At 37.0% G+C, this 22722-nt stretch overlaps 1 protein-coding gene across 1 annotated transcript in view; it reads left to right on the top strand.

Annotated features, from left to right (window-relative positions):
* Positions 1 to 11259: 11259 nt before the first annotated feature.
* Positions 11260 to 22722, top strand: part of runx1 (RUNX family transcription factor 1) — a 52703-nt gene continuing 41240 nt past the window's right edge. The window contains exon 1 of the mRNA XM_061978498.1: positions 11260 to 11358. Coding sequence (XP_061834482.1) covers positions 11271 to 11358 — 88 coding nt within the window. The 5' untranslated portion in view covers positions 11260 to 11270. The remainder of the gene's footprint in view (positions 11359 to 22722) is intronic.

The following is a 22722-nucleotide window of genomic DNA, read 5'->3' as shown; positions in this document are numbered from 1 at the left end:
TGTTTTCAAAAATATGTATTATATACACTGTAGGCCTGCTCAACAAATAACCAAAAAAACTAACTAAATAAGTAAGCTTAAAATAATAGGAGAGGAGGGCTTTGCAGCCACTTGCCTGAGAGGATGGGTTTAAAGAGCTCATGTGCATGGTGAGAGGAGTCCTTCATGGTGCTGAGGGCCCTTCCTCTGCATCTCCAATTGAAAAGTTCTGAGGTGTTGGGAATGCTGCTTCCCACGGTCTTCTTTGCAGTCTTCACCTCCCTCTGCAGAGCCTTCTTTTCCTCCGCTGTGCAGCTGCCGTGCCACGTAGTGATGCTGGTGCAGAGCACGCTCTCCTTACTACACAAGTGTAAAAGCTAGGAATAATATTGAATTTAATTGAATTATATTTATATAGCGCTTTTCTCTAGTGACTCAAAGCACTTTACATAGTGAAAACCCAGTATCTAAGTTACATTTTTTTAAACCAGTGTGGGTGGCACTGGGGGCAAGTGGGTAAAGTGTCTTTCCCAAGGACACAACAGCTATGACTAGGATGGATGAAGAGGGGATCCAACCTAGAACCCTCAGGTTGCTGCTCTACCAACCGAGCTACGCATATAGCTATAAAATAAAATAATTAATAAATAATAAAAAATTACGGTAACACTTTTTGAATTGAATTGAATTATTTATTTCAAACCTGCACAGTACAGCAACACCCTTTTTTTTTTTTTTTACATTTTGGCAGAGACATTTATGCGAGGCTTGAAAAGGGGTTGGATGAAGCAAATGCTTATAATAATATCCCAACCCCTCTCACTCATTCCACATTTAACATAAACAATATAATACAAGAACAATACTATACAAACAAAAACAAGAAAAGCTCCTATACACTAACAATACAATAGTACCACTGTTACTATGAGACAAGACAAGACGAGACAAAACACACACACACATACACACTCATACACACACACACAGGCCCAAACACTCTCTGACCATACACCTCTCTCCCATCGCTCTGTGCTGAGGGCATCACTCTCTTTCCTCCTCGTACTTCTTCAGTACTTCTTTTTTAAACAGTCTTTTAAATTGAATCATGTTAGAACAGGTTTTTAACTCGTCCCCTAAGTTGTTCCACAGACTGACTCCACGCACTGAAATGCACATTGATTTTAAAGTTGTTCTAAATTTAGGAAAATATAATTTGTTGTTTCCTCTTAGACTGTAACTATGGTGAGCATCTCTATCCTGGAATAGGTTCTGTATATTGGATGGTAGAGAGTTTTGGAATGCCCTAAACATAATTTGAGCAGTTTTAAAGTTGATCACATCGTGCAGTTTAAGTTGCTTTAACTCCATGAATAGTGGATTTGAATGGTGTCTGTAATGAACATTGGACACAATCCTAATGGCCTTTTTCTGCAGAGTGACTAAAGGCTGTAGATGGGATTTATAACAATTTCCCCAGACTTCAACACAATAGTTTAAATATGACATAATAAATGAATGATACAATAACAGCAGCGCTTTGGTGTTCAATAAATGACACTTTAGTATGGGGAACACATATTCACCATTTATGTGTTGCTTATTAACATGCAAATTAGTAACATAATGGCTCTTAATTAGTCATTATTAAGTACTTATTAATGCCTTATTCGGCATTGCCTTATTATACAACCAGTAGGCCGTTAACTAAGAGTCTTCCCTCAATAACCTCAGAATTATTGCTTGTTAGTAACCCTAACCCTAACCCTAACCCTAACCCTTATATGTTCCCCTAACTCAGGGGTCGGCAACCCGCGGCTCTAGAGCCGCATGCGGCTCTTTAGCGCCGCCCTAGTGGCTCTCTGGAGCTTTTTCAAAAATGTATGAAAAATGGAAAAAGATGAGGGGAAAAAAGTATATTTTTTGTTTTAATATGGTTTCTGTAGGAGGACAAACATGACACAAACCTCCCTAATTGTTACAAAGCACACTGTTTGTATTAAACATGCTTCACTGATTCGAGAATTTGGCTAGCGCCGTTTTGTCCTACTAATTTTGGCGGTCCTTGAACTCGCCGTAGTTTGTTTACATGTATAACTTTCTCCGACTTTCTAGGACGTGTTTTATGCCACTTCTTCTCATTTTGTCCACCAAACTTTTAAGGTTGTGCATGAAAGGTGAGTTTTGTTGATGTTATTGACTTGTTGGAGTGCTAATCAGACATATTTGGTCACTGCATGACTGCAAGCTAATCAATGCTAACATGCTATTTAGGCTAGCTATATGTACATATTGCATCATTATGCCTCATTTGTAGCTATATTTGAGGTCATTCAGTTTTCTTTAAGTCCTCTTAATTCAATTTATATCTCATGACACACTATATGTATGTAATATGGCTTTTAATTTTTTGCAGCTCCAGACAGATTTGTTTTTGTATTTTTGGTCCAATATGGCTCTTTCAACATTTTGGGTTGCCGACCCCTGCCCTAACTTATTAATTGTGAATATGTTCCCCATACTATAGTGTTACCAAAATTACATGTTATATTTTATATTGCTACTATGGTACATTTTTAGTCTACTTTATATCTGCATTATCATTTCCATCCGTACACTTTCCAGCCTTTGTAACTGAGCTACTGTGTAGAACAATGTCCCTTGTGGATCATTAAGTTTGTCTAAGTCTAAGTCTAAGTCTAAGCCTAAGTCCAGGACCCAGTTCCCCAGTGTGGGGCTCAGTCCAAGAGAAGCAAGGTTTTCCACTAGGGTCTGTGGGATGACAGTATTGAAGGCTGAGGAGAAGTCCAGAAAGAGCAGGCGGATATATAAGTTTCTGCTCTCCAGGTGGGTGAGGGCTGTGTGGACCACTGACGAGATGCGCCATCAGTGGAGCGTTTTTTCCTATAGCCGTACTAATGGGGTTCTACATTGACGTCGATCTTGTCCTTGACGTGAGTCATGACTAGCCTGTGGTCCAACCAGCGGCATTGTGTCAAGTTGTTGACATGCAAATAATATCTGTCTCAATAAAAAAAATGGTTCAAGATGTTCATCATAATTATTGTTCTTTGTACTTTGTGAACACTTGTAGTTTGAACAGTCTCTTAAACTGAATCATATTGGTGCTTTGTTTGATTTCTTTACTTAATCCATTCCATAATTTAATTCCACATACAGATATGCTAAAGGTTTTAAGTGTTGTACGAGCATACACATGTTTTAAATTAGATTTAGCTCTAAGGTTTTATTTCTACTCTTTTCGTTGAGAAAAATTGTTGTACATTCTTGGGTAGCACGTTATAGTTTGCTTTGTACATCATTTTAGCTGTTTGCAAATGCACCAAATTGTAGAATTTTTTTGATTCAATAAATAAAGGGTTTGTATGCTCTTTATATCCAACATTATGTATTATTCTAATTTATATTTTTTGTATCACCGTTAGTGAATGAAGCGCACATTTGTAGTTGTTTCCTCATATTTCTGCACAATCACAAAGATATGGTAACACTAGCGAGCAGTAAAGAATATGAAGTGATTTTTGGTCCAGACCATATTTTGCTTTATTCATTATTGACGTGTTTCTTACTACTTTATGTTGTATATTTTTACATGAGATTTTTTGTTAATTTTATCATCTATTATTACACCCGGAAATGTGTTTTCTTTTACCCTTTCAATATTTACTCCGTCTATTTGTAATTTTGTTTGACTTTCTCTCCTACTGTTACGAAATAGTAGGAGAGAAAGTAACAGTAGGAGATTGTAAAGTGTCTTTATAAAAGAAAAAAAAAATTGCAATTACAATAAAATGCCAGCAGACATCAAAACATATTTTGATTATGTTTTAATCAGCCCGTTCAGTCATCAATCAGCTATAAAATTATAAAATCACTTTGCTGAATAGAGTATATATATATATATATATATATATATATATATATATATATATATATATATATATATATATATATATATATATATATATATTCCTTTTTTTTCTGATAGTTTAAATATGTTGACACACACAAAATATTGTCTCTCTCCATCATCTGTATTTGCATTGCAATCTCCTCTTTTCTCAGTCATTTGTGCGAAACTGCCAGTTTGCGCACATATTTTCAATGTGCTAAAAATAGACACAAAACAGTTGAAGTTTTGATAAATCACCTTGCATGTGCTAAATGATTATATGAGACCAGTGAGGGATGCAATCCTCAATGCATGAGATTAGTACATCAGCGTTGTGTGCGCTATCAAGTTTGTACATGTTTTGGTCAATTCAAACCTTTAGTAGATGAGGCCCTATGACTTTCTACAGCAAAAATGTATAAAAGATAAGTGACATTATTCTTGATACTCAATAATACAATAAACTGTATAAATGTCGTACGGAGAGACAAAAAGTACTGTGGCTCACCATGAGTGGGTGTATGTGAGCTAGCAGATGTTTGTAGGGAAAAAAAATAAAAATGGGATTAAAAAATGTTTGTATTTACTAATGTGAATTATTGTCTTTATTACTTTGTATCCTCTTACAGTAATAACATGTATTAACATTGATCAGAGCACAAGAAGTTAAAGTTGAAAGAAAAGTCAGTGCCTCACCAATCATGAATCTAATCACACATCGCTATTGTGTACTTTGGGTTCGTGTGTGTAAAATTGTTATTTGGGAATGTTTTGATGCTGAAATGTTTAAAAATGGCATTCAACTTATTTCCCATTAAAATCAATGTGTGGTTTTCCAGAAATGTGACATTTTGGCAAAAAAAATGGAATTAATGTTGGTATAATATGGATTTTCTTAGCTGAATGTTTTCCTTTTGAAATGGTTTGTTTAAGTTTATATCACCATTAAGCTGTGTGTATGTGTGTGTGCGTGCGCGCGTGTGTCACTTGCTGCTCCTGCTAACTGATATGTCAGAAAATCAATTAATTACTTTTAAGCGGCAGTTAACTGCATCCGCACAATACACCCCATGAATTATAGAGAAGGTGTGTGTGTGTGTGTGTGTGTGTGTGTGTGTGTGTGTGTGTGTGTGTGTGTGTGTGTGTGTGTGTGTGTGTGTGTGTGTGTGTGTGTGTGTGTGTGTGTGTGTGTGCGTGCGTTCGTACTGTATGTGTGTGTGACAGAAGTGGGAATAGGTGACACGTCTGTCACTCGTCAGGTTTAAGTAGTTGCAGGCTGACCTTATTGAGTCATCTACTGTAGGTCTGATGTTTACATGAGTAACAACAGTGAAGAGTGATAATTAAATCAAACTAAACACAGGATTGTGAACTAGTTCAGAACCCTCATACACACACACACACATGCACACATAGACACACTAGCAGAATAAACTTTGGCTTTGGATGTTTGTCATTACAATGAAAACCCCTCACACACCAGATGACTGTTGTGGTGACAATAACACACATACTCACGCACACACACACACATAGGTCTGAGCTTGGCTGGTGGATGCTGACACGTGCAGTTTTAGTGTGTGTGTGTGTGTGTGTGTGCGTGTTGATGTGTGTGTGCATGCGTGCCTGTGTGTGTGTGTGTGAATTCCAGCAAGCTATTTGGCTTAAAAAAGAGACTAAGACAAATTAGATCTCGCCGGAACAACAAGGCAGTCCAGGAAGAAACAAGCAATAGGGTAGCAAGGAAGTGGTGATAAAAAAAAAAAAAACATGATGATTTAGGTACACACAAAAGAACTATGAGAAATAATATAACCCTTCTTAAAAATTCTGGTTGATAACAAGTTCGTCCACCTGCTTAATAGACTTCATCCAGCTCACCCTAATGAGAACAAGCAGTATAGAAAATGAATGGCAAGATGGATGCTAGTTCAGCACCGCGGACAGCACCACACAACTACAAATACATACAGAAGCTACACATTCTCTGTATACCATGTACGTATACAACAGTTATGTAGGATTAACTAATGTGCCTGTTGCCAAAATCAGCCGGGATTGGTTCCAGTGCCACCATGATGAGGGAATGTATATAATAATTCAGACGGGTACCTTTAATTGTCTGGTTCATGTGTACCATGTGTACCGTGAAAATGACAGAATAAACAAATAAAAAATGGCATTTGCAGTAGTATCAAAAATAATCAATCATGAACCATTTGACCAATTATACATTCACTGACAATATATATCAGCACATACACCAACGTTTGCACACACACAGTCTGAAATACATTAGCATCGTTTCGCACCTCATTTCGCCTCCCGAGTGCGCTAGCTGGATCGTATGGCAGTCTTCCTCGTTATTCTATCGCCTATCAACGGTGGTTTTATTTATTTTTTTGTTTTGTTTTTATTCAGTCATTGGTGGAGCTTAATATTGTTTTTAATATTGTTTTTAACATGGCTGTGCAGCACTTTGGAAACATTCTTGTTGTTTAAATGTGCTATATACAAACGTAAATAAAGTGGATTGGATTGATTGGATTGGAAATGTAATTAATGTTTGGATACACTTTGTTGTGTGTAATATGGCTGGTGTAGCACAAACCTTTTTCTAAACAGCATTTAGGAAATGTGTTTGTGGCGCGAATACTTAGTTATTTCCATTTTCTTACACACAATTTTACTAATTGTGTATATTTTTTCAAAAGATATACGCACTTTTCCAAACACCACATTCAATTTTCTTAATTCCTAGATTATTTGCAAAATGACACACTTTTGTCAAAACATATGCCCATTCATCAAAATAAAGCAAGCATTTTTAAAAATGCAGTTTTATTTTCATCTCACTCACACAGACTTCAAATGATAAGACACTATTGGAGTGAGTTACCCAGAACAGCGATAAATACAAAACACATTTGTAAAAACTCCTATTTTAAAAGAAATCACATGTTTAAGGCATTTTGCCTGACCTTTTTTCAGCATATGTGATGAATGATTACTGTAACTGGAAAAAATGTATTGGCAAATGAAGTGAAGTGAATTATATTTATATAGTGCTTTTCTCTAGTGACTCAAAGCGCTTTACATAGTGAAACCCAATATCTAAGTTACATTTAAACCAGTGTGGGTGGCACTAGGGGCAGGTGGGTAAGGACACAACAGCAGTGACTAGGATGGCTGAAGCGGGGATCGAACCTGCAACCCTCAAGTTGCTGGCACGCCCGCCCTACCAACCGAGCTATACCGCCCCATCCGTAGCAATTGTCATTGTTTACTTTGAAGTGGGCCTATACGTAAGGACCTAAAGAGAAAGTAAAAATATCCTGTAATATTTTCAAGAACTGCTTAACAATGATGCTACAAACAGAATTTTTTTTTTTTTTTACCACAGTCAGGTAAAGCAGTGGTCCCCAACCACCGGGCCGCGGCCCGGTACCGGTCCGTGGATCGATTGGTACCGGGCCGCACAAGAAATTAAAAAAAAATAATAATTATATATATATATATATATATATATATATATATATATATATAGATATATATATATTTTTTTTTTTTTTTTTTTTTTTTTTTAAATTAAATCAACATTAAAAAACACAAGATACACTTACAATTAGTGCACCAACCCAAAAAACCTCCCTCCCCCATTTACACTCATTCACACTCATTCGCACAAAAGGGTTGTTTCTTTCTGTTATTAATATTCTGGTTCCTACATTATATATCAATATAGATCAATACAGTCTGCAAGGGATACAGTCTGTAAGCACACATGATTGTATTTTTTTATGACAAAAAAATAAATAAAAAAATACCATAATTGGTTTTGTTCTTTGAATAAGGTGATGTTCATGCACGGTTCATTTTGTGCACCAGTAAAAAACTATATAACTTTTTCTTGAATTTGAAAAAAGAAAACATTTTATTTTTCACTAAAGAAGGGTTCGGTGAATGCGCACATGAAACTGCTGGGGTTCGGTACTTCCAACAAGGTTAAGAACCACTGACTTAGAGCTTAAAAGTTTAACAATGGCCTTAATTTCAAAAGCCCAAAGAGTGGTGTGCAAAGCTGGTGGCATCGTGTTCAAAAAGACTTGATCCTTGAGGTTGTAATTGCTGCCAAAGGTGCACCAAGCAAAAGCTGTGAATGCTTTTATGTACATGTGATTTTTTTAGTTTTACTACATTTGAATTGATTCCATTTTGGAATAAAGCTGTAACATAACAAAATGTGGAAAAAGTGAAGTACTGTGAATACTTTCCAGATGCGCAGTATATCGAAAGAAAGCACACAACATGCAGTTTCATAAACAGTAGGAATTATTTCCATTGCACGAATTTAGGACAGTTTGAAAGGATTTATCCCAATCATTAGCAAAAGTTATACTGTGTTGATATCATGTTAGTTAGAGTTCCACTAGCTCAATGTTTCCTTAAAGGGAAACATGATCACAGTTTCAGAAGGGTTAAAACCATTAAAACTCAGTTCCCAGTGGCTTATTTTATTTTTCGAAGTTTTTTTCAAAATTTTACCCATCACGCAATATCCCTAAAAAAAGCTTCAAAGTGCCTGATTTTAACCATCGTTATATACACCCGTCCATTTTCCTGTGACGTCACACAGTGGTGCCAATACAAACAAACATGGCAGATAGAACAGCAAGCTATAGCGACATTAGCTCGGATTCAGACTCGGATTTCAGCGGCTTAAGCGATTCAACAGATTACGCATGTATTGAAACGGATGGTTGTAGTGTGGAGGCAGGTAGCGAAAACGAAATTGAAGAAGAAACTGAAGCTATTGAGCCATATCATTTTGAACCGTATGCAAGCGAAACCGACGAAAACGACACGACAGCCAGCGACACGAGAGAAAGCGAGGACGAATTCGGCGATCGCCTTCTAACCAACGATTGGTATGTGTTTGTTTGGCATTAAAGGAAACTAACAACTATGAACTAGGTTTACAGCATATGAAATACATTTGGCAACAACATGCACTTTGAGAGTGCAGACAGCCCAGTTTTCATCAAATAATATATTCTGTAGACATACCCTCATCCGCTCTCTTTTCCTGAAAGCTGATCTGTCCAGTCCAGTTGGAAATGCACCTGCTTTGAGTGTCACAGGATATCCACACATTCTTGCCATCTCTGTCGTAGCATAGCTTTCGTCGGTAAAGTGTGCGGAACAAACGTCCGATTTCTTGCCACTTTCGCATCTTTGGGCCACTGGTGCAACTTGAATCCGTCCCTGTTCGTGTTGTTACACCCTCCGACAACACACCGACGAGGCATGATGTCTACAAGGTACGGAAAACAGTCGAAAAAACGGAAAATAACAGAGCTGATTTGACTCGGTGTTTGTAATGTGTTTGAGAAAATGGCGGATTGCTTCCCGATGTGACGTCACGTTGTGATGTCATCGCTCCGAGAGCAAATAATAGAAAGGCGTTTAATTTGCCAAAATTCACCCATTTAGAGTTCGGAAATCGGTTGAAACAATATATAGTCTTTTTTCTGCAACATCAAGGTATTAGGTTCTCCTTTAAATGAGGGTGAACGATGAAGAAAAAAAACCAAAACTATATGTCGAGTGCAGCAAGCAAAAGCATTGCTAATTCTGGGAGAGGACCTCGAGCAAAACATGCAGAAGTGACTAAATCAAAAGTGTACCTCAAAGCATTATTAGCATCTGATAGTATTAAGCCGAACAGGTTAAAACAACATATAGAAATTACACAACAGTTACATACACACACACGCACATACACTTACTGTACACACACACACACACACCTTCACTTGTTTGTAGATAATGCCTTTTTTGTTTTGGCAAATAATGGATACATTCTAAAAAAAAAATACAGATATTTGACTGCAAACCATGTTATTGTCAGATTATTGTTACACGGTATTTTTTTGGTATACACACACAACATATAGTTTTGGGGGGCAAAGCCACTTTTATGTGCTAAAGCAGTGGTTCTTAACCTGGGTTCGATCGAACCCTAGGGGTTCGGTGAGTTGGCCTCAGGGGTTCGGCGGAGCCTCTGCCGCGGAGGTCAAGACACACCCGACTAAAAGTGTATTATTAAAAACTTCTCCCTATTGACGTATTATGGATACCCCCAAACAATGTTCCCTCTAATGTTCCATATGCGTGAGCAAACGTAAAAACTCCTTGAGCATTCAGTGGAGCACATGTGAGCGACGTCAGACGTGCACATGCACTGTGGCCACACCTGCAGCACACCTGTCTCAAACCTGACTAAATAACAAGTTAAATGTTTTATTATTATAATCAAATGACAGCAGTCATTTCCATGACATTATTTTCTAATATAAGTGTTTTGGCCCACTTACAATGACAATAACAAAAAATGTTGTTTTTCATGAGCTGTGCACTAGTATTGTATGTCTGGGTGGGGGTCCTGCTTTATGTGTACCCCTTTCACATATCGCATTTAGTTCCCACTAAAACATTCACATGTTGCACAATGAGATGTAAACATGGGATCATGTGTACATTCCTGTAACTTTCTGTTTGTAAAATATATCTTTATTAGTATTTCTTTAATATAATAACATCATTTCATGACTATTATTTATAAATTAAGATTAAATTAAGAAAAAAACATGTTATTTTTCACTAAAGAAGGGTTCGGTGAATGCGCATATGAAACTGGTGGGGTTCGGTACCTCCAACAAGGTTAAGAACCACTGTGCTAAAGGGAGGTGCGGCAAAAAACCCCATCTGGGAGCCAGATGAGGTATCTCAACATTAGTGTTCATTGAACGTTTGAATTAAAAAGGCGGCCGTATGTGACCAGCCTAGCTCAGCCACTCCCTCAGAATGGAACTCAGTGTGTCTTTGAATTCAGTTCCACATTGCACCAATAATACAAAGAAACCAAACAATGTTAGTTCTCAGTAGAAATTACAAATAGGGCTGAAAATGAAGGGGAGGAGATTGGCGAAGACGAGATCCGCCCTTAATAGATGCAGGCTATTTTTCTGAGTGGAAACTGTAAATGAAATTAGCAGCTTGAAGTGCCTGAGGGCAAAATGGACTGGTGTCCCCTGTGGCTATGAGCTTTGGACCAGACCATGAATTCAGCTTGACTGGATTCTATTTTTGCTTTTTTGTGGGTTTTTTTCTTTTTGCTGGAGGGGGAAGGATGGAGAGGTGAGTATAAAAACAGCTGATGAAGGTGACTGACTTCTCTTTCTTCAGGGTTGATTTGATCATCTACTGGTTTTGTTTTTATTTAAAACGTAGACTCGTTACTTTTCACCTTTTGAATTGTTTTCGGGTTGTTGATTTTTGACGCGACTTGCAGCCGTCAGCCTGTCAGGATCCAAGCATGAACCCGGGTGCTTTCTCCAGTTCTGGTCCGCTGTCCTGGGCCATGTTCTTGATGAGGAAAGGCCGAACAGGAGGCGAATTCTTTGGTAAACTTTATTATCTTTGTGATTGTTTGACGTTCACATTGAGTGCTTTTATGTACAAAATGTATACAATATACAAAATTATTTACATACCATACTCTTGTGATGGGCATGAATGTTCTTTCAACTTTCTGCCCTTGGTCATGTATTTAAACTCTTCTTTTTTGCAGAGTGGAATGACTATAATATATAAATATTTAATATCACTGAAAAACAAGAAATGTGTGCACACTTTTTTAATTTGTTTTAGATTTCAAACATGCACCGCCACTAATGTTAGGTTGAGAAGATATTTGAAGAAGATATTTGATCAGTTTCCTTGGCAGAATATATATATATATATATATATATATATATATATATATATACATATATATATATATATATATATATATATATATATATATATATATATATATATATATATATATATATATATATATATATATATACACACACACATACACATATATATATGTATATACACACACACATATATATATATATATATATATGTGTGTGTATGTATGTACAATATATGTATATACAGTATATATATATACACATACTGTATATATATGTATATATACTCACACATATATACGTATATGTGTGTGTATATATACATATATATATATATATATGTATATATATATATATATGTATATATATACGTATATGTGTGTGTGTATATATGTATATATATATTTACATACATATGTGTGTATATATGTGTATGTATATGTATACATATATGTGTGTGTATTTGTTTGTATATATGTTTGTATATATGTGTATATTTATATATATACATACATATATATGTGTGTATATATATATATATATATATATATATTTATATATATATATATATATATATATATATATATATATATATATATATATATATATATATATATATATATATATATATATATGTATATATATATATATATATATATATATATATATATATATATATATATATATATATATATATATATATATATATTTATTGTTTTTTTATTTAATTGTATTTATTTATTTTTACACATTTTCATAAATTGCTGCACTTGGGACTCAACCTAAGGTTGAGACTTTGCAGAAGATTACTATTAGCTTGCTTTATCCATTCCGAGAATAGTTGTGATGTGATTAGATCATTTTTGTCTTGAAAAAAGCAATAGTGTCCAAGTTTCAGCCATGTAGTTGTTAATTCAAGGTGAAAGTAAAGCATTTAGAGCAGTGGTTCTTAACCTTGTTGGAGGTACCGAACCCCACCAGTTTCATATGCGCAGTCACCAAACCCTTCTTTAGTGAAAAATAAAATGTTTATTTTTTTTCAAATTCAAGACAAAGTTATATGTTTTTGGTAACACTTTAGTATGGGGAACATATTCTAAGTAACAAAGACTTAATTTAGAGTGTTTTGGACACTAGGGGAACATATTCTAAGTAACAAAGACTTAATTTAGAGTTATTTGGTTAGGGTTAGGTTTAGAGCCGGGGTTAGAGGGTTAGGGTTATAACAAGGCCATGCTGAATAAGGCATTAATAAGTACTTAATAATGACTAGTTAAGAGCCAATATGTTACTAATTTGCATGTTAATAAGCAACTAATTAATGGTGAATATGTTCCCCATACTAAAGTGTTACCATGTTTTTTTTACTGGTGCATAAAATGAACCGTGCATGAACATCACCTTGTTCAAACAACAAAACCAACACAGTGCATAAACTCACAACAAATTACACACCTGCAAACCAGTGTGACTTCTGCTGTTGCCGTATCCGTAATACGCCGATAGGGAGAAGTTTTTATTTACACGATGAGGTGTGTCTTGACCTCCGCCGAACTCCTGAGGCCGACTCACCGAACCCTTAGGGTTCCATCGAATCCAGGTTAAGAACCACTGATTTAGAGTTAGTCCTTTTTCATAGTTGTATATACTTAGTACAGTGTACATGTACCAATGACAGTGAATGGACAGTTTTTTTTCTTGGTGAGCAATACCGGTGTTAAAGTAATGTTTTATTGTTTTTTTATTTTTATACACACATATATATATATATATATATATATATATATATATATATATATATATATATATATATATATATATATATATATATATATATACCGTGCAATTGTTTAGTGCGCAATATGTAATTTTTAATACTAAATTTTACTTTTTCATTACATTTTACTTATGTTATTGCACCTGCACTGCAACCATATAACTGTCTTATCTATGCATCTATTCAAACCATTTCCAAATCATAATGCTACCACCATTACTGACAGTTGTTACAGTGTTCTGAGCATTGAAACGCTCACCTTGACTCCTACTAACATACTTCCCGTCATTTTGGACAAATAACTCTTCTTTTTCTCATCTGAACATAAACGTTTGTACTTAAGACATTTGGATTGTGACGAGCCTGAATGGGTTTATTTTGGAGAAAGGGTTTATTTCTTTGTCATCATCCTGTCAGTCAATAAAACTATCTTCAGTGTGGGCAGTGATACTCGTCTTCCAGCAATTTCCAGTTTCCAGAGTCTTGATAGTTTCTGAACATCCTAACCAATTCTCTTTCATCGGAGGATCTGTTCTCTGACTGTCGTCTCACATACCTTGGAAAATAGATAAAGTTAGGCCATGTCCACACGAACACAGATAGTTTAAAAAACACATATTTTGGGTAAAAACAATCGACATCCACACAAGTCTACACACAAACGCAAACATGGAAAAACAACCTGAGCTGACAGCATTACACCTGTGTTATTGTAATGTTTATGTTGATATACTAGACATACAATGCCATGTACATTATCTTTAGAGCCCTGCATGGGAACATTATGAACACTCGTGGAATTATAACGTGTTTAATCAGCAGCACAGTGATATATTACATGGGCAGTAAAGTGTACATTTTTTTTTGTCTTGTTCAGCTACTCAGGCAAATCATAACGTTGATGTAGATGCCCATATTTGCTGTACAGATTTACTTTACAAAAGAGAAGTGTGGGATACTTTTCTTGTTGCCTTATTTGTATTTGACTTTATTAAATGGATGTATATTAATATTTGGTGCAGGAGGGGATAGAAAGAGAGAAAAGGCAAAGAAAGAGGGGGGAATTGTGAGGTTAAGAGGGGGATAAGACAGAGAGACAACAACAACAAAACAAGAACAATAACAACAGAGCATCATCAGCATATACAATATATACAAATATGATACAAAAAACAATAGCGAAGAAGCAGCTAGTGAAATAAATAATAATACAGAAATGACAATGAGCATTATTACACTACAAATGGAGCGATAAAAATACCAATAGAAATAGCACTATTGATAATTGATAATGACAATGATCATCAACAATTTATTTTTTTCAAATTCAACAATACATATATGTAATAAAAACATGAATTACAAAAGAAAGCAGATAATTAGAGGGGGAGAAAGAAAAGGGAACTATATTAACCTTGTCGCTTATTTTAGTAATAATAGCTTTATCAGTGTGCCAAGTTTTACCCATTTTTCACAGGGGGAAAAACGTTAATATATGTTTGATGAAACGTGATTATATGCATGAGTGTATGTATGTTTTTATGTGCTTGTGTATGTACAGTATGTGTATATGTATGTTTGTACAGTGCATGTGCGTTTGGATGTATGTACTGTGAGTGTGTACGTATGTACTGTATTTGTGTATGTATGTCGGTGCGTATATACCTGTGTATGTGGGTACGTATTTAGGTGTGTGCATATGTATAAACAAGCCACGTTTCCATATGAGTTGGGAAATTGTGTTAGATGTAAATATAAACGGAATACAATGATTTTCAAATCCTTTTCAACCCATATTCAATTGAATGCACTACAAAGATAAGATATTTGATGTTCAAACTCATAAACTTTATTTTTTTTTTGCAAATAATAATTAACTTAGAATTTCATGGTTGCAACACGTGCCAAAGTAGTTGGGAAAGGGCATGTTCACCACTGTGTTACATGGCCTTTCCTTTTAACAACACTCAGTAAACGTTTGGGAACTGAGGAGACACATTTTTAAGCTTCTCAGGTGGAATTCTTTCTCATTCTTGCTTGATGTACAGCTTAAGTTGTTCAACAGTCCGGGGGTCTCCGTTGTGGTATTTTAGGCTTCATAATGCGCCACACATTTTCAATGGGAGACAGGTCTGGACTACAGGCAGGCCAGTCTAGTACCCGCACTCTTTTACTATGAAGCCACGTTGATGTAACACGTGGCTTGGCATTGTCTTGCTGAAATAAGCAGGGGCGTCCATGGTAACGTTGCTTGGATGGCAACATATGTTGCTCCAAAACCTGTATTTCAGCATTAATGGCGCCTTCACAGATGTGTAAGTTACCCATGTCTTGGGCACTAATACACCCCCATACCATCACAGATGCTGGCTTTTCAACTTTGCGCCTATAACAATCCGAATGGTTCTTTTCCTTTTTGGTCCGGAGGACACGACGTCCACAGTTTCCAAAAACAATTTGAAATGTGGACTCATCAGACCACAGAACACTTTTCCACTTTGTATCAGTCCATCTTAGATGAGCTCAGGCCCAGCGAAGCCGACGGCGTTTCTGGGTGTTGTTGATAAACGGTTTTCGCCTTGCATAGGAGAGTTTTAACTTGCACTTACAGATGTAGCGACCAGCTGTAGGTGCAAACAGTGGGTTTCTGAAGTGTTCCTGAGCCCATGTGGTGATATCCTTTACACACTGATGTCGCTTGTTGATGCAGTACACCCTGAGGGATCGAAGGTCACGGGCTTAGCTGCTTACGTGCAGTGATTTCTCCAGATTCGCTGAACCCTTTGATGATATTACGGACCGTAGATGGTGACATCCCTAAATTCCTTGCAATAGCTGGTTGAGAAAGGTTTTTCTTAAACTGTTCAACAATTTGCTCATGCATTTGTTGACAAAGTGGTGACCCTCGCCCCATCCTTGTTTGTGAATGACTGAGCATTTCAAATGCACAGGTGGGTGCCATGATTTTATGGCACCCATAAAATCATGTGCCATGATTTTATACCCAATCATGGCACCCACCTGTTCACAATTTGCCTGTTCACCTGTGGGATGTTCCAAATAAGTGTTTGATGAGCATTCCTCAACTTTATCAGTATTTATTGTCACCTTTCCCAACTTTTTTGTCACGTGTTGCTGGCATCAAATTCTAAAGTTAATGATTATTTGCAAAAAAAAAAAATGTTTATCAGTTTGAACATCAAATATGTTGTCTTTGTAGCATATTCAACTGAATATGGGTTGAAAATGATTTGCAAATCATTGTATTCCGTTTATATTTACATCTAACACAATTTCCCAACTCATATGGAAACGGGGTTTGTATGAATGAATGTACATATGTATGTATATACAGTATGTATGATTAATTGTGTGTAAGTGTGTATGTGTGTGTGTTTGTATGTACAAAACCCAAAACCAGTGAAGTTTGCACGTTGTGTAAATAAAAACAGAATACAATGATTTGCAAATCCTTTTCAACCTATATTCAGTTGAATACACTGCAAAGACAAGATACTTAACGTTCGAACTGGTAAACTTTGTTATTTTTTGCAAATATTAGCTAATTTGGAATTTGATGCCTGCAACATGTTTCAAAAAAGCTGGCACAAGTGGCAAAAAAGACTGAGGAAGTTGAGGAATGCTCATCAAACACTTATTTGGAACATCCCACAGGTGAACAGGCTAATTAGGGAACAGGTGAGTGCCATGATTGGGTATAAAAGCAGCTTCCATGAAATGCTCAGTCATTCACAAACAAGGATGGGGCGAGGGTCACCACTTTGTCAACAAATGCGTGAGCATATTGTCCAACAGTTTAAGAACAACATTTCTTAACGAGCTATTGCAAGGAATTTAGGGATTTCACCATCTACGGTGCGTAATATCATCAAAAGGTTCAGAAAATCTGGAGAAATCACTCCTCAGATGGTACTGCATCAGTGTGTAAAGGATATCACCACATGGGCTCAGGAACACTTCAGAAAACCACTGTCAGTAACTGCGGTCTGTCGTTACATCTGTAAGTGCAAGTTAAAACTCTACTATGATGGACTGATGCAAAGTGGAACTGTTCTGGGGTCTGACGAGTCCACATTTCAAGTTGTTTTTGGAAACTGTGGACGTCGTGTCCTCCGGACCAAAGAGGAAAAGAACCATCCGGACTGTTATAGCAAAGTTCAAAAGCCAGCATCTGTGATGGTATGGGGGACCCCAGAAGAAAGAGAAAAGGAAAAAAAAGAGGAAAGAAAAGAGAGAGATCACAGACACTCCGACACACAAGGTCACAACCGCAGCAGCTGACCACCATGCAACACCGCAGAATACCATGCAACGCACCGAGGTGCTATGATATATGTGGGGACCAGACCCGGCAGGCCCCAACCAAGACGGGCATCCAAAAGGGGTGGACGGCGGGACCCAGGGGCCCCAGACATGCAGCCCGGCTGCAGCAGCCTGAGACACCAACCGAATGTGTCCCCCCGCCCCCCAAAAAAAATTAAAAAAAATATATACATATATATATATATATATATATATGTCCGATAATGGGCCGATATCCGATATTGTCCAACTCTTTAATTACCGATACCGATATCAACCGATACCGATATCAACCGATATATACAGTTGTGGAATGAACACATTATTATGCCTAATTTGGACAACCAGGTATGGTGAAGATAAGGTACTTTAAAAAAATAAAATAAAATAAAATAAGATGAATAAATTAAAAACATTTTCTTGAATAAAAAAGAAAGTAAAACAATATAAAAACAGTTACATTCAAACTAGTAATTAATGAAAATGAGTAAAATTAACTGTTGAAGGTTAGTACTATTAGTGGACCAGCAGCACGCACAATCATGTGTGCTTACGAACTGTATCGCTTGCAGACTGTATTGATATATATTGATATACAATGTAGGAACCAGAATATTAATAACAGAAAGAAACAACCCTTTTGTGTGAATGAGTGTGAATGAGTGTAAATGGGGGAGGAAGTCGTTTTGGGTTGGTGCACTAATTGTAAGTGTATCTTGTGTTTTTTATGTTGATTTCATTTAAAAAAAACAAAAAACAAAAACAAAAAAAAACGATACCGATACCGATAATAATAAAAACTGATACCGATAATTTCCAATATTACATTTTAACGCATTTATCGGCCGATAATTTCGGCAGGCCGATATTATCGGACATCTCTAATATATACTGTATATAAATGCACACATACATATATAAACATGCACACACAAGTGTAATTTTTTTCTAAAATCAGCGCACAGTAACAACGAGCCAAGGAAACACGAATGTTTGAGTGCATAAAGCGTACAGACGTGCGTGTTCCGCTGCAAAACTCTCATGGATTGAATCATCAATAAAAGGATATATTACATGTGCAATGAAATTAATCTTGTTAGTCGCTCAGCTGCATTAAAAACGCTCACAATCTACACAAATGGAACCAACACACATAAACTAATTTCATGATCCGTTGTTAAGTAAGGATTAAAAACATGAGATAATGTTGCACCTTTTTCATGACACACAGCATAAAGTCTTGCTTGTCAAAGTTGTTCCATCAGCTGGAGGTCCGACAGCAATCGTATCCAAAACAGCTGACTGTCATTGTCGCTGGCAGGATTCTTGCAAAGCCCATTTTTGATGCGGTCAATTTACAGTGGAAAAAGCAGCATTTTTACATTCAAACATACAGTAAGTCCTCCTATAGTGTGTTTAAAGCCAGCAAGGCAGTGTTGCTGAGCTTTGGAAATGACAGTGCACAACCATGACATCATCAGAGGAGTACAAATCTCTGTTTGTGCCATGCGCACGCAGCTTGGCCAGTGTTTGCAAAAGTCTGCTTTTTAAAAAACAACAGTATTGGTTTGCGTGTGGACAAGAGGCCTAAAGGCAGAGATAAGTACCGTATTTTTCGGACTATAAGTCGCAGTTTTTTTTCATAGTTTGGCCGGGCTCCAGTGCGACTTATATATGTTTTTTTCCTTCTTTATTATGCATTTTCGGCAGGTGCGACTTATACTCCGGTGCGACTTATACTCCGAAAAATACGGTATGAGTTTATTAAGTATCCGTGTTCGTGTGGACATGGCCATAATCTCGTATTATCCGACTGAGCTGAATGTGTTTGCGTTGGAACTGTTTGTGTCGATAGAGGAATTAAGGTTTTTCAAGATCAAAGATAATTTGTGTTCTGGAAAAAGTAACCATCTGGATTACTTTGCATCTACTGCAAGAAGTAATACAGTCGTGTTTGAGTTCTTTGGAGAAAGATTCCATTTGCTTCTTCAAACTGTCATGAGAAGATGGAATGAGAAGTATTGTGCACTGTTCAGAGATTCAAACCACTCCATCTTCTGTCCTATGATTTCACCAACCGAACAGTGTGTCCCGGAAGTATTCACAGCGCTTCGCTTTTCCCACATTTTGTTATGCCACAGCCTTATTCCAAAATGAAATAACTTCCTTTTTGTACTCAAAAATCTACACACCATAACCTTTATGTGACAATGTGAACCATATATTTAGAATATTTATTAGCAAATGTGTTAAAAATAAAAAACTTTGAAATTACATGTAAATAAGTGTTCACAGCCTTTGCCATGAAGGTGAAAAGTGAGTTTAGGGGCATTCTGTTTCAACAGATCATGTTTGAGATGTTCCTTTATCTTAATTGGAGTCCACTTGAGGTAAATTCAGTTGGTTGGACGTTATTTGGAAAGAGACACACCTGTTTATGTACAGTTGTGCTCATAAGTTTACATACCCTGGGAGAATTTATGATTTCTTGGCCATTCTTCAGAGAATATGAATGATAACACAAAAACGTTTCTTCCACTCATGCTTAATGGTTGTGTGAAGCTATTTATTGGCAAACAACCGTGTTTACATTTTTTTTAAATCAAAATGACAAAAGAAAGTACCCAAATGACCCTGATCACATGCACAAAAGTTGACACAAACAGGTTTGAATGGCTAATCAAGGTTCCAATCCTCACCCGTGACATGTTTGTTTGCAATTAATGTGTGTGTATAAAAGGTCAGTGAGTTTTTTTTAACTTTTTGGCCACTCGACCATGCAGCCCATTTTTCTTCAAGTGCCTCCTTATTGTGCATCTTGAAACAGCCACACCACTATTTTTCAGAGAGTCCTGTATTTCAGCTGAAGTTATTTGTGGATTTTTCTTTGCATCTCGAACAATTTTCCTGGCAGTTGTGGCTGAAATCTTTGCTGGTCTACCTGAATCCCTCATTTTCCACTTCTTAATCAAGGTTTGAACACTGCTGATTGGCATTCTCAATTCCTTGGATGTCTTTTTATACCCTTTTCCTGTTTTATGCAGTTCAATTACCTTTTCTCGCAGATCCTTTGACAATTATTTTGCCTTCCCCATGACTCAGAATCCAGAAACATCTGTGCAGCACTGGATGAAAGATGCAATGGTCTGTCAGAAGCCCAGAAACTCACTGACCTTTTATACACACACATTAATTACAAACAAACACGTCACAGGTGAGGATTGGAATTTTGATTAGCCATTCAAACTTGTTTGTGTCAATTTTTGTGCATGATATCAGATCAAAGTCATTTGGGTACTTTCTTTTGTCATTTTGATTTAAAAAGAGTAAACACAGTTGTTTGCCAATAAATAGCTTCACGCAACCATTAAGCATGAGTGGAAGAAAGGTTTTTGTGTTATCATTCATATTCTCTGAAGAATGGCCAAGATATCATAAATTCTCCCAGGTTATGTAAATTTATGAGCACAACTGTATAAGGGTCAACACTTGATAGTGCATGGCAGGGCACATACCAAGAATGAAGTCAACGGAATTGTCTCTAGACTTCCGAGACAGTATTGTCTCGAGGCACAAATCTAGGGAAGGGTACGGGAAAAAAAATCTGCTGTCTTGAAGGTCCAAATGAGCAGAGTGGCCTCCATCATCTGTAAATGGAAGAAGTTTGTAACCACCAGGACTCTTCCTAGATCGGAGGAAAAGGGCCCTAGTCAGGTAGGTGACCAAGAACTCGATGGTCACTCCTGGATGAAAACCTGCTCCAGAGCGCTCTTGAACTCAGACTGGGGCAATGGTTCATCTTTCAGTAGGACAACGGCCCTAAGCACACAGCCAAGATATCAAAGGAATGCCTTCAGGACAACTCTGTAAATGTCTTTGAGTGGCCCAGCCAGAATACAGACTTGACTCCGATCTGGAGAGATCTGAAAATGGCAGTGCACGCACCGGCGTTTCCCATCCAACATGGTGGAGCTTGAGAGGTAATACAAAGAGGAATAGGTGAAGATAGGTGTGCCAAGCTTGTGGCATCATATCAAATAATTGAGGCTGTAATTGCTTCCAAAGGTGCATCAACAAAGTATTGAGCAAAGGCTGTGAATACTGTTCATGTGACTTCTTCTTTTTTTATTCTGTTTGTTTGCGAAACATTTCTTAAAAAAAACTGTCACATTGTCATTATGGGTATGTGTGTAGAATGTTGAGCAAAAAAATGAACGTATTCCATTTTGGAATAACACTGTAACATAAAAATATGTGGAAAATGTGAATTTTTCCTGGATGCACTTTAATGCTGTTTGCTTCCTAGTTCTGATTCTGCCATCCTTGCACTTGAGATCTGAGCCTTCTTAGAAGAAACAATCTCCTCACCTTTCCTGCACAGCGTCCATTTTGGTACTACAGTCCAGTCCATTCTTCAAGTCAACTACCAAGTACTGCTCCTCTATGTCCTCCCCGAGGTTGGTAGCAGGCTTAGTGGTGATCCTGGTCCTCCAAAAGTCCACCACAAGCTAATGGTTACACAACTGTTTAAGGACGAGATCATCTCTGCTGCACCCGTCTACAATATTATCCACCAGAGCTTTAAACTTGTTCTCCTGTCAATCATTAAGATGCCCCACTTGCAGAGCCTTGGAATTTTGTAGGGAGAACAATCCAGAGTCGTACTGGAAGTTTGAGGTGTAGAAGACGGTTCCCTGTGGTGCTCCGACGACACCAAAGAGGGCCTGTCTGTGAGTCCGAAGACAGTGTAGATGATGTCACTCCCACCTGAAGCAGCTTCTTACTCAACACAAATGGTTGGATGGTAATGGAAACACTGGAGAAGTCAAGAACATGACTCTCCCCTTACCTCTACTACCAACCAGGTGTGAGAGAGCATGATGCAGCAGATACTGTACGTCATTGATGTTGAAGTAAGGCCAGTTCAATACTTACATTCTGAAAACGGCAGTTGTAACTCTATA

Source organism: Nerophis lumbriciformis, linkage group LG01, assembly GCF_033978685.3.
Source record: "Nerophis lumbriciformis linkage group LG01, RoL_Nlum_v2.1, whole genome shotgun sequence".
Lineage (NCBI taxonomy): Eukaryota > Metazoa > Chordata > Actinopteri > Syngnathiformes > Syngnathidae > Nerophis > Nerophis lumbriciformis.
Note: the sequence above shows the minus strand (reverse complement) of the source record. Positions and strands in the feature narration are given on the sequence as shown.